At 35.9% G+C, this 13,684-nt stretch overlaps 1 protein-coding gene across 1 annotated transcript in view; it reads left to right on the forward strand.

Annotated features, from left to right (window-relative positions):
- Positions 1 to 8,706: 8,706 nt before the first annotated feature.
- The window catches only part of cpne5b (copine Vb), a 210,742-nt gene continuing 205,764 nt past the window's right edge, over positions 8,707 to 13,684 (forward strand). Inside the window, 1 exon segment of the mRNA XM_056468243.1 lies at positions 8,707 to 8,817. Within this exon segment, the coding sequence (XP_056324218.1) occupies positions 8,708 to 8,817 (110 nt within the window). The 5' untranslated portion in view covers position 8,707.

The following is a 13,684-nucleotide window of genomic DNA, read 5'->3' on the forward strand; positions in this document are numbered from 1 at the left end:
TGTTTATCTGATGCAGCCGAGGTGTAGATTGAGGCACACTCTGACAGGCACGAACGGTGGGCGGGGAGATCTAGCTTTAAAGGCATAGTCCACAGTTCAGAGCAGAAAGTCCAATATTCTGAAAGCCATAATAAATAATCTGATGAGTATTTTGAGCTGAAACTTTACACATTCTGGAGACACAAAAGATTTATCTTAAATCTTGAAACAGGGGTAAAATAGGTGCCATTTAATAATGAAAGCATTTGTAAAAATACCCGTGTACGTATGGACATGGCTTTAAACATTTGCTGACTGACCTAAATTCATTGCTGTGTGTATCTATCAATCTAACAACGAAAATCTGACCACTCACAAGTGTTCATTGACTACACTCATGAATTAAAACACATTTAAAGCACCACCAGCAGCCATTTCTGCATCTTTCTTCCCTCCCACCAGTGTTCTTTTCCCACCGGTTCCTGGCAAAGAATCGAGGTGGTTGAGGACTTTTTCAAAGCAGGCCGTTTCCACGGCCTAATCTCTGCCAAGCACAGTACTCTCGACTAATCCAAGCATGTGTTGGAAGCCGGGGACTCTTTCTGTGCTCCGCTTTCATGTGTTTGATGCTAATACTAGCAGCGCTGCAGGCCACTATTGGCTCTTTCTCCAGCACCATTAGAGACTAAAGGTCAGTCTCTTGGGGCTTTCTGATGTCGGGAGAGGAACTCGCACTTCGCTCTTTTGATAGCATGCCTGCATGTGTTATCTCGGCCGAGAAGGTAATGTTTTACCTGGAGGAAAGGTCGGAGGAGTTGTTTTGTTGCCTCACTCAACACTCACGCATGCATTGAGACACCATGGCGGAGCTGGCGTTTTACCCGGCAGTGGCGCTCATGTATTTCTTCGGTGTCTTACAGGCGAATAAAGACGGTCGAGTGGAATTACCGGACAGCGCTTCGGTCAACGTTTTCTGCCTGTTTGTGTTGATTCAGCCGCTGTGTTTGATTATAGGTGGATACACGGGGATGGCCACGTACTTGATTTCTGCATACGTGTCCTACAGCCTCCTGCCCTGGAAAGCACCGTCAGCTGGTCAGAAGGAGGATACGGAGAAGAAGAAGAAGAAAAACAAGACAAAGACTAATTAAGACTTTCTTAATTAAGACTTCAAACAACAGATTTGCGTAGGCGGGGAACAAAGTGCAGCGTGCGAGATCTCAAGCGTTTTCCAAGATCCCTGTACTTTTTAATGAAGTTAATTTAGCGTTGAAAAGGCCTTGCATGTGCATCGTCTTTTTTTTCTCAGCTCTGAATCTCAGCTCGAACAGATTTGAGTCTTACTCCAGGAGGAAGTGGGATGAAGGTATAAAGATGTAGGACTGCTTTGTGTTTGTGTCTTCTTGATTGACACCCTTGGATCGATGGACAGACTGCTTTTTAATGCCACTTTCACAATGTAGTTACAATGTCGGTGTGTAATGACTCTCTGCAAACAGCATTAAAAATCGTTGGATCACGCTGAAAACTGCAATTTTCATACTTCATATCATATATAGTGCCTTTGAGGTCCCACAAGATTGAATCAGTCCTATATGAACCAGTGGTGCAGTCCTAAAAAAAAAGTACTATAACCCACCCAACCCGCCCATGCTGTTTTATAATTTTACCTGAAAGTTTCAGCGAGACATCATTCAGTTGACTTTGAAAAACTCACAAAATTTTCTCACAGCTGCTGAGGTCATCAGGGGGCGGGGAATTGTGCAAAATATAAACAAAAACGCACCAATTAAGATGAGAGTTAAAAAAAACATTTGGTATTTAGTTAAGAGATGTGAATACACGTAAATTACGCAAGTCTAATCAGCAAAACAAGTGAGCATACCCAGGGTATATGCAATTATTGATCCTCAGAAGTCGTAATACCCAAACAGCTATTGGAAAAAAGTAGGCATACTGAGAATACGTGCGTATAGCCCCGACTACACCACTGATATGAACATAATACGAAATAATGGAATTCTGATGTTTTAAAATAATTGGTTAAACCTTTACACACATGCAAGTAGAATTAGAAGTGTTTTGAAATATGTTTTTGTCAATTTTTGGCCTTTTTCTTTCATTGAATGGATGTGATTTTGCCATGTCCCACGCAATGCTCAGCCAACTTTAGTAAGTGTAAAAAGTCGGTAAATTAGATCAAATTAAAAAAAGATTTTTAAATATTCACATTGTCTTTAACAAGTTATTTGTTTTCATTATATTATTAATCATTTTGTCCTTGAAATTGCTGTCCACTCTGTCATGATGTGGTAAATGCACCTCAAAGAAACCTTCTGATGTACTGATTGGCATCCTCGTGCCCATTTTGCCTTTCTTCAGAGGAGGTTAAAACATCTGCTCTGCACACAGTAAGTATCTACACTTATGTTTAATGTGTTTCTCATATTGTTCAAAACTGAATGTTGTCAAGCTTAACATGTCCACGCAGTCATAGTGAAATATTAAATAATTATTTAATAATAATAAATTTCAGATATCAAAAATATAGCTTTTAAACAGTGTACAAAGGATGAATAAATTAAATAAATGTTGAATAAATGCTATATTTAGCCCTCCCTGTCATTGTCCACCCTGTCACAAATCCTTCCTCGACAGGGTGGACATACAGTGCTCAGCATAAATGATCACACCCCATTTTGAAAATGAATATTTTTATACATTTCTCAGTAAATATGGGTAATGTATATCGGTGCATTTGAACATAACAGATTCATTAAACAGATAAATTTATTAAAATAATATTTTAGTATTTGAACATCTTTAGAAATGGAAAGATAATACATTTAAATTGATGCAAAATATTGCAAACAAATTACAAACTACAACATTTCAACAAAATTTAATATATTTTTTGCTTCTCTTGATTTTTGCTATTTTAAAAATGTTATTTACTATTTTTCCCTGACATATAAATTTGAGCTACTAATTTTTTTAAACATTATTTTAGGTTATTTTGTTAGATTAGCTCCAGATTTGGCTTCAGTACTGACTAAACAGCCTGATCTCACGAGAAAACGTAAGTATTTTACGTTTTGTCACTTTAGTGGCTAATTCGTACGAATTCGTACGAGTTCATTCGTACGAAATTGTACAATTTTAAAAAGGAGGCGTGGCACCTAACCCCACCCCTAAACCCAACCGTCATTGAGGGATGAGCAAATCGTATTAAATCGTACGAATTAGATCGTACGAATTTGTACGAATTAGCCACTAAATCAAAAAGTTACGAATTGCCGTGAGATTGTGTTGGACTAAAATAATGTGTATGCACAAATTTAATGTTGTACAGCTTTCTATAGAAATATTAATTTAAATGAGAGATTTGTGAGGGGTGAACTCATATATGTTGAGCACTGTATGCATTGTTATTGAAACTTTATTTATTTATTTAACATCTTATTGTTAATTAGTTAATATTTTTATGTTACAACACTTATACACACATACTACACCAGTTTATGCAATACATGAGAGGACAATACAAACCTTTTGGCAATGTCAGTCTCCGTCTATCTAATGGATATCACTAACATAAAACATGTTTACTTCCTGTACCACTCACACATACCAGTTAACTCCAGTTCGTTCTGTTGTTTATGAATCTATAAATTAGCTCTGATCTGTCTGGGAAATTTATGATTTTTTTTTTAATGTAATTTATTTATTTTCAGTTATGTACTATCCTCAGTGTAAACAGGCAGGTGTGGTTTTTCATAAATATGATAATTGTATACACCGTTTATATATATATATATATATATATATATATATATATATATATATATATATATATATATATATATATATATATATATATATATATATATATATATATATATATATAGAACACCTATGGTGACCCCTGATGAATAAGGGACTAAGCCGAAGGAAAAGGAATGAATTAATTCTTTAAAGGACACCTATTTTACCCTTTTTCAAGATTTAAGATAAGTCTTTTGTGTCTCCAGAATGTGTAAAGTTTCAGCTCAAAACACTCATCAGATTATTTATTATGGCTTTCAGAATATTGGACTTTCTGCTCTGAACACACTGGAGCTGTTTTTGGTGCCTGTGCCTTTAATGCTAGATCTTCCCACCCACCGTTCGTGCCTGTCAGAGTGTGCCTCAATCTCCACCTCGGCTGTGTCAGATAAACAGCACAGTGACAGACATGAAGGAAGCAGATCTGATGTAACGTTTGTCAGAAAAACTACAGTAAGAACTTTCCCAATGATCATTTGATCTATGTGTTGTGGAGTTAATCCAAGACTTTCTGCAACGATGAGTCACACACAATGTCGTTACAAAGTTCATGCACACACACACAGAGTGCACACGTTTAACTTTGCACTGTTTTTGCACAGAGAATGTGACAGGTCACACATTAATATCCACTGCTGTGTGGACATCCGTTATGTTAATGTACGAAAAAAACCTGATTTGAGTCAACAAACTGGGATTGAAGCGTCTTTATTTATTATTGTACTGACATGCGGCTGTGCTTATGAATTATTCAGCAATTTTACTGTCTTTATTACAAACATACACTGTTTTAAAAACTTGTTAAACTTGTGAAACTCATTCTTGAACATATTTGAAGATGATTGATGATCACAGAGCGCTCAACAGATCTTTTAATCCCAGTTGCTTTGCGCACGTCCTGTCTTGTTGAAATGATTATATGCGTTACTACGGAGACATGTTAATACACGGCTGTCAATCAATTCAGTGGGCAGTGAAACCGCACTCCTACGTCACGTTGCGGTGGGTCTCAAAATTGCAAGGATTTAAGTCCTATTTTAATACCAGGAAATAAAAAAAAAGAGACTTATTGTGTTTATATCACCCCAATATGACTGTGGACACACTATACCTACACACAGTTCTGTCCAAACAGCTCACAAAAGATGATTTTCATCATAGGTGCCCTTTAAGTGATAATTTAAGAGCTAATGATTTCTATGAGCAATTAAACGCAACCATGAACCTAATATGTAGGCCTATATGTAATATGTGCTGTTGTAACTTTAATGACTTTTTTTTTATAGATTGCTATATAACCAGGTGTATCAATGAGTTGTAAAGACAGGTTAACACTCACAAAGTTAATAAATCGCATTTGTGATTTGACAGATTTGTGGTCTCTAGAGAATTTAAGCCATATAGAGCTGATATAGAGCAAAACAAACACACTTTTGATTTATGAAGCACATCTTTTCTTTAGTGTATTGACTGAACCGCCTGTCAGGAAATGTGTGTTGTCATGAATAATTAAGCACAGCATCTTTTCATAGCACATGTCAGTCACTAAAATGAAAATAGCACCAAAATAGCTCAAAGTTAACCTATTTTCTCTTAAAATGAATGAATTTTACCAATAATAACTCAGAAAATGTAGTTTGGGGCTTCATTTAAATAATGAGATATTAAATATATATATGTTGAATTAATTTTTTTGGAGAATTAAAATTTTTCCATCTGCAATATAAGATCCTACTAGGTATTACAGAGTGCTTCACCACTTTCATCAGCTTTAGCGCAGAATTATTACTTGGAAGCCTTGCGTCAGAAGGTTCATCAGCAATGGATATTAATGTAACGTTAATATAAAATAGTATTAACTGAGGAGAGGTGTAACACAATCACAGACAGTTAGAAATTAGCTACAAGGATGGAAAACCATATAAGACAGACACACTCCCAAGGCTAAAGTTTTATGAGAGGAAGTTTTGATGGTCTTAAAGTCTAGAAGGGATACAGCTGTGAACACTCCTATCAATACAGCATCATTTTTGTGACACCGTACAATCATAAATAATATTTTTACATGATTGTGAGGGTTGGGGTAGGGACAGACGTTAATAAAATACAATTTAATGTGTAGTTTTAATAAATAAAATAAATAATATGAGATATAATTACTGTTTTTCCATTACTTCGATGGTTGGCATTGGGGTAGACGTTAATAAAATACAATTTAATGGGTAATTTAATTAATAGTATGAATAATACTTCCTCCGGGTTTGCCCAAAATCCAAACACATGTGCTATAGATGAATTGATTAAACTAAATTGGCTGTAGTGTATGTGTGTGAATGAGTGTATATGGATGTTTCCCAGTACTGGGTTGCAGCTGAAAGGGCATCCGCTGTGTAAAACATAGGCTATGCTGGATAACTCGGCCTGCAATTAGAGGGATACAGAGTAGTAGATTAGTTCTACTATAAAAGATCTGAGTGTCATATTAGACAGCAATTAAATTTTTGAAAATCATATATCCCATGTCACAAAAACTGCCTTCTTTCATCTGAGAAATATTGCTTAGCTACGAAGTATGCTAGCCATCTCAGATGCAGAAAAGCTAGTCTATGCTTTTATGACTTCTAGGCTGGATTACTGTAATGCCCTGTTTGCTGGCTGCCCAGCATCCTCTATTAATAAACTTCAGCTAGTGCAAAATGCAGCTGCCAGAGTTCTTACCAGGTCTAGAAAATTTGATCATATTGCCCCAATTATATCCTCCTTACACTAGCTGCCTGTTAAGTTTCGTAGTGATTTTAAAATATTGCTTCTTACCTATAAAGCGTTAAATAATCTAGCTCCTGTTTATCTAACCAATCTTCTGTCTCGCTACAATCCAACCCACTCTTTAAAATCTCAAAACTCAGGGCTTCTGGTAGAACATAGAATAGCACAGTCAAGTAAAGGAGGTCGAGCCTTCTCATTTATGGCTCCTGTGGAATAGCCTTCCTGATAATGTCCAAGGCTCAGACACACTCTCACAATTCAAAACTAGATTAAAGACCTATCTGTTCAGTAAAGCACACACTCAGTGCATCACTTAGCGGTATGATACATGAATGTGCTCCACACAGGTTTCTGCATCTCGTTTATATACACTATGAACAGCAGCTACGCTAATTATTCTCTTTATTCTCTATTTGCACCTGGGGATACTCATCCTGAGGTCCCCAGAGACTATGCAGCGCCACTTATGTGATCCAAGACCAGCGACGAGACGATCCCAAGGTTTCCATAATCCTGGACCAGGCCGTATCCTGAGCAGCTGCTGTGGTGGTCATGGAGGAGTGGAGAGCCTGAGACTGATTCCTGTGTCGCTCTAGGGACAGATGAGTTTCGTTGATGTCCACCTTATCCAGCTTCTCCGGTGCCTAGACTGCAGCTCTGCACAAGACGTTTGGCCATAGGTGAAATGGTCCTCGCCACTGTCTACACTGGCTTGCATGGTTCGGGATCTGTAGAGCTGCGCATCGTTGGATATGCTCTTCAGTGTTTGGACTCTCAGTAGTGATTATTAAACCACACTGAACTGAACTAAACTGAACTGAACTTAAACACTGAAAACTGAACTACACTGTTTCAGTTTACTATGATCTTCTATGTGAAGCTGCTTTGACACAACACACATTGTAAAAGCGCTATAGAAATAAAGGGGAATTAAATTGAATAAGTTGGCGGTTCATTCCTCTGTGGTGACCCCTGATGACTAAAGGCACTAAGCCAAAGGAAATTGAATGAATGAATGAATATTACTCGGTATGATTACTATTTTTACATAACTTTGATGGTTGGGGTAGGAGAAGATGTTAATAAAATACAAATAATGGGTAAATTAATAAATAATATAAATATTTCTTGTTAACCTCAGTCTGCAGCTGTATCCCTTCTAGCAAAAACCGCCCTAAATGTCCCCATACATATACATACAGACAGTGTGTAGCAAAAGTGAAGAGGGCTTGGTTTCGTCCATAAAGAGTTGATTGAATGCTTGTGCTCTGCTATTGGTGGATCTAATGTGAGTGACAGATTGAACCCGCCCTTATTTCAATAAATAGCCAACCAGAGAAGAGACGTCGAAGTTTCTTTTGATAAAGATTACGAGAAACATATGAAATGAATAAATCATTTATAGTTAATAAACATTGATATATTCCATAATTGTCTATTTTGCTTTACGTCTTTGTGTTCAATTAACGTCGGTAGCCTAGTGAGGTAACGACGTTTTATGTTTGTTTGATTGTTTGCTTACATTGGAGGATTGTACCGACTCTAAATTCTGATTGGATGAACTGATTGATAGGAAAAAAACACACCTGTGACCCCACAACTGTTGAATTATGTTTATATTAATGCGCCAACCTCACTGAAACTACTCGGCTATTATGATAAACAATTGCTAGTTTGTTCGATTGATATTTCTTAGAGTATTACTACTGCTTTATAAAATGCGCCTCACGGTAAAATAAGTAGCAGCACACACACATACTCACTCACTGCCATGTATTATCGCTTTAATATAAAGCCTTGATGAAAATAACGCCTTTTGGCTCAACAGAGCTGTGATTCGCCGCTGATGTGCTCGCAGTGTCGGGCGCTGGAGAGAGCAGTACGCATGGGCGTGTTGTTGGAGACAGTAGGGCAGGGCTGGAGCGCACATGTACAGCTTCACACGCACAGATCATCCCTCTTCGCTTCTCCTCCAGCGCACTTTCCGGCGACTTTCAAGTTTCTTGAGTTGTAGTGGAGGGTCTTCATTAATACCCTGGCCTTGCTAACTCCCGGGTGGTCCGAGAGGGACCGCGAGAGCCTCCGCGGGGCCAGGCTGCGCGAGCCGTGGAGCTGCCCCGAGCCGCCGCGCGCGCTCATGGAGGGAGACATCATGGACAAACTCGAGGACATGGCTTCGGTCTACGAGTTCGACCCGTTAACGGGGAACATCCCCGCCACCAAAGTGGAGATCACAGTTTCATGCAGGTAAGAAAACTGTCATCCGGTGTTGACCGTGCGCGCGCGCGCTGCTGGAGAGAAAAGAGAGAGAGAAAATGCGCGAACATCTCCAAACACGCCTCTTCTAGAATTAAACATCATTCAGAATATTATCAGTGCTATTTAACACCAAGAAGTTGTGCATAACTTCATAAAGGCTAAAATGGAGCATCAAACAGAAAGCAGCAGTGGACATCGTCTAATAGAATCTTTACATTTATACTTGTTTGTATAGTTAAAATAATTTTCTTATGATGTATGAAGTTTTTGTAATGGGTGGAAACCACTATATGGGAATAATGTGTGTGTGTGAATGAATAATGCTTCACAGACTTGTCCAGCTGTTTAGTAATTTCGCGCATACTAATGCGTAAATGAGTGTTTTACTTTATTGATTATATATAATATAGATTATATTATAGATTATATTATATTACAGATTTATTAAAGTGTTTTACTTTATAGATTATATATAATATAGATTATATTACAGATATATAGTGTCTTACTTTACATATTATATATAATATAGATTATACCATAAATATATAGTGTTTTACTTTACATAATATATATAATATAGATTATATTATAGATATATAGTGTTTTACTCTACATATTATAGGCAAGGCAAGTTTATTTATATAGCACATTTCATACACAGTGGCAATTCAAAGTGCTTTACATAAACAGGAATAAAAGAAACAAGTATAACAGAAATAAAAACAAATAATAAAAATGGTAAGATAAAATGATAATAATAAATAATAAAAATGGCTATTATATATAATAATGATTATACTATAAATATATAGTGTTTTACTTTATAGATTATATATAATATACATTATATTACAGATATATACTGTTTTACTTTATAGATTATATATAATATAGATTATATTATAGATATTTAGTGTTTTACTTTATAGATTATATATAATATACATTATATTACAGATATATACTGTTTTACTTTATAGATTATATATAATATAGATTATATTATAGATATATAGTGTTTTACTTTATAGATTATATATAATATAGATTATATTATAGATATATAGTGTTTTACTTTATAGATTATATATAATATAGATTATATTATAGATATATAGTGTTTTACTTTATAGATTATATATAATATAGATTATATTATAGATATATAGTGTTTTACTTTATAGATTATATATAATATAGATTATATTATAGATATATAGTGTCTTACTTTATAGATTATATATAATATAGATTATATTATAGATATTTAGTGTTTTACTTTATAGATTATATATAATAGAACATTATATTACAGATATATAGTGTTTTACTTTATAGATTATATATAATAGAACATTATATTACAGATATATAGTGTTTTAATTTATAGATTCACACTTGTTCTCATGAACAAGTCTATTATTTTGAGTTGGTAGTAGGATGCGAGAGATTGCTGGTGCTTTTAATGTGTCGAGATGCTCGATCGGTGTGGTGAGTTCATGTATAATGTGCTATTTTCTGCTCTGCTCTCAAATTCACGATTCTCTGTGTGTGTGTGTGTGTGTGTGTGTGTGTGTGTGTGTGTGTGTGTGTGTGTGTGTGTGTTGAACAGCAGATGCATAGTATAGCTGCACTCATTGACTGAACGCATTTGTAAACGCACTCTATAGGCTGTAGCTGAAATGAATGCTGATAAAAGCACTGGATTCTATATTGCTTTTGCTTTACCTGTCTTTAAGCCACATGCATATTATGGTTATTTTGTGTTTGGTAGTATGAATAAACATATCTGGAATATGCAATGATACTAAAACCTAGAAAATTGGTTGTATTTGTTGAAGAGCTGCCCAGGATTGATGTTGTAAGTTTGGTGGACTTTAAGATAGAGATGTTTAGTTCCTCATTTGAGCAAATGACATTCACATGGGCACAAATAGTTGTGCAACACAGATCTTGCCTTCCAAAAATGTGGGTCATAAGTATCTTTTTTTTTAAATCAAGACAATATTTAAACATAAACTGAAAGCTGAATGAATGATCTTCCAAGTTATGCATGGTTTGTTAGGAAAGGACAATATTTGACTGGGATGCAACTGTTTTAAATCAAAATACTTAGAAAATCACCTTTAAAGTTGGTCAGATTAAGTAATAAAACAAATGTACAGTAAGAAATGTGCACTATATCTTCACGGAACGTGATATTTACATAATAATCTAATGATTTTTAGCATAAAAGATTATTATATTTTACAATTAATATATGATATCATTATTTCCACCCATACAATTAATTTTTAAACTGTAGTTGTGAAATAAAGTTTTGTTTTTTTGTAGTCAGTGCTCACAATTCTTACTCCATGCAAGTTCTCTAGTGTATTTACTAGTCTTACCATATAATTAAAGGATGATTATTTCGTATTTACAGATTTGTGATTGAGATCTTAGCACCAAATTATATTATATCAGTATCTTCCGATTTCGGTTGTCCTTTTTAATCAGTTCCAGAAGTCAACACCACCTTCAAGACGTGACATTTTTAAGTGTAATCACAGTGCGGAGCGGTAACATTTCCATTTCCTGTCTGCTGATTTCTAAATCATGCAGAGAAAGAGAGACAATCAGCTCATCTTAAATTCAGAGAAAGAGAAAACTGATCAGCAGCGACTGATTCCAGCATCATGAATTTATTGATTTACCTGCATGAATATTTATATGATCAAATGCAAGTGGTCATTTGTTCGCTGCGTGGCTAAATATAAGTGCAAAGACATGATGATTTAAAACAAAATGAATTCTGAATTGGATTGCACAAAAAAGTGACGATACACATGAAGATGATTAATTGCATTTAAATGGAAATGAATGAATCTCAGTGGAATAAGTGGAGTTATTCCAGTCTAGGATCATTCGTCTTGATTTGAAGTTATTTCATGGATAAAGGAAGAGAACGGCCATTTGTTTATGGTGATTTATGGCCGTCTTCAGCTCTGGATCATTTATTCTGTGTGCCCCTGCATGTATTTCTAACATGTCATTGATAAATAGTGGGCAATATTGATTGCACTAGCCCTCGAGGATAAACCGAGAGTGAAAATAACAATGAATAATAAGTGTGAAATCCACTGGCTAATCTCCAATACTCTTTCTATTACATGAGTCGCACAAAAGCAGCATTTATTTTCAGTGAGAGCCTAGAGTTACAATGAATGAACAGCGTATGAAGTGCTACTGGCTTAAAGGGGTAGTTCACGCAAAAATGATCACTCTGTCAACATTTACTCACCCTTTATGAATTTCTTCTGTTAAACACAAAAAAGACAGATATTTCAAAAAAGGTTAAGCTTGTAATCATTGGCATCCAGTGAAGAAAATAAATATTGAACATGTCATGTTTTTTCCTGGGAATAATATTTCTAAAGGAGCTGTTGGGATGGGATTGAACCAGATTTTGGTAAAAACCCAAACAAAACAAATCTGAAAAATGAGTTCTGTGTAATAACAGTGAAATGGCACAAGGAGTAAGTGCTGAACTACTGAAACGTATTTAATACGTTTATATAAAGTCTTTATTGGTGACGGCAGCTTAAAGACGTCTCTCATATGGAAAATAAAGTCACATGCATTGCTCAGGAGTGAGTTTCTCACAGACTTCTTCAACAGTGTCAAAATCTTGATGGTTCTGTGGGTCTCGTCTATCAAATCTGAGCTTTAATTTGTATTCTCTATTGGATTCGAGTCAGGTGATTGGCTGGGCCATTCTACAGGGCCATACATTCTTTCTCTGAAAGCATTTGAGAGTTTCCTTGGCTGTGTTTTGGATCATTGTCTTGCTGAAATGTCCACCCTGGTTACATCCTTATTCTCCTGCTAATGTAGTTGTTGGACTGAAGCAGCTGATATTCATGTACACTGAGGAAGGGCAGAGGGTTGCTGAAGAACTACTGAGAGATTTTAGCTGCTGTCTGGGCGTCCCCTGCCTTTCTACACCTCCCTTTCTTCATGCGTTTAATACTTTTTCTCTCTGTCACTTCATGTTCTTACGCATAACTTAATTTGTAAACCGAATAGTTTTGTTTTCTGTGCATATATGGATATATTTGGTTGTTACCAACATTTGTTGAAAATTTCAAGTCAACGGCACCTATTAGAAATGTTTTCTGAGGAAAATGGTGACTTTTTCAATACCCACTGTACATAGTATTTGTGTTTCCTGCTGTGGAAGTCCATGGTTATGAGCTGTCTTAAAAAAAATCATCATCTCTCGTGTTCAACAGAAATAAAGTAACCCAAAAAGGTTAGGAACCACTTGAGGTAAACAGTTAGGTTTTCATTTTTGGATGAACTGGCCCTTTAATACAGCACATTATCTATAGACGTTATTACACCAACATCTAACTTAATGAGTAATTGCGCGCACACACACACACACACATGCACACACACACACACACACGGACGCGCATACAGTGTTTGATTTAAAAAGGCAGTGGTTAATTATGGCTGTGGATTAATGGGGTGAACATGACCTCAGGCTGTAGAGCACTGACATACATCAGCTCTGTGAAACAGGAGCTCGGTTTCCCTCCGAGACCTCCATTGGCTTTGGCGTCACATCTAGAGCACGACTGCTGTCATCCAGTGACTAACACAAAGCTCAGCTGATTCAGTCCATAATGGATTATAACACATTTGTATTTCAAGCTCCAGTAGTCTTCATTAGAGTACATCCGATTGGTGGTTTTGAACACTTTTATTTTATTTTTTCAGAGGTTTAGATCACATATTGTAGTGGTCTTTCAATTTAAAGGAACACTCCACTTCCTTTTCTTCTGAAAATAGGCTACAGTAATTA

The sequence above is a fragment of the Danio aesculapii genome, chromosome 11 (assembly GCF_903798145.1).
Source record: "Danio aesculapii chromosome 11, fDanAes4.1, whole genome shotgun sequence".
In the NCBI taxonomy this organism is placed as follows: Eukaryota; Metazoa; Chordata; class Actinopteri; order Cypriniformes; family Danionidae; genus Danio; species Danio aesculapii.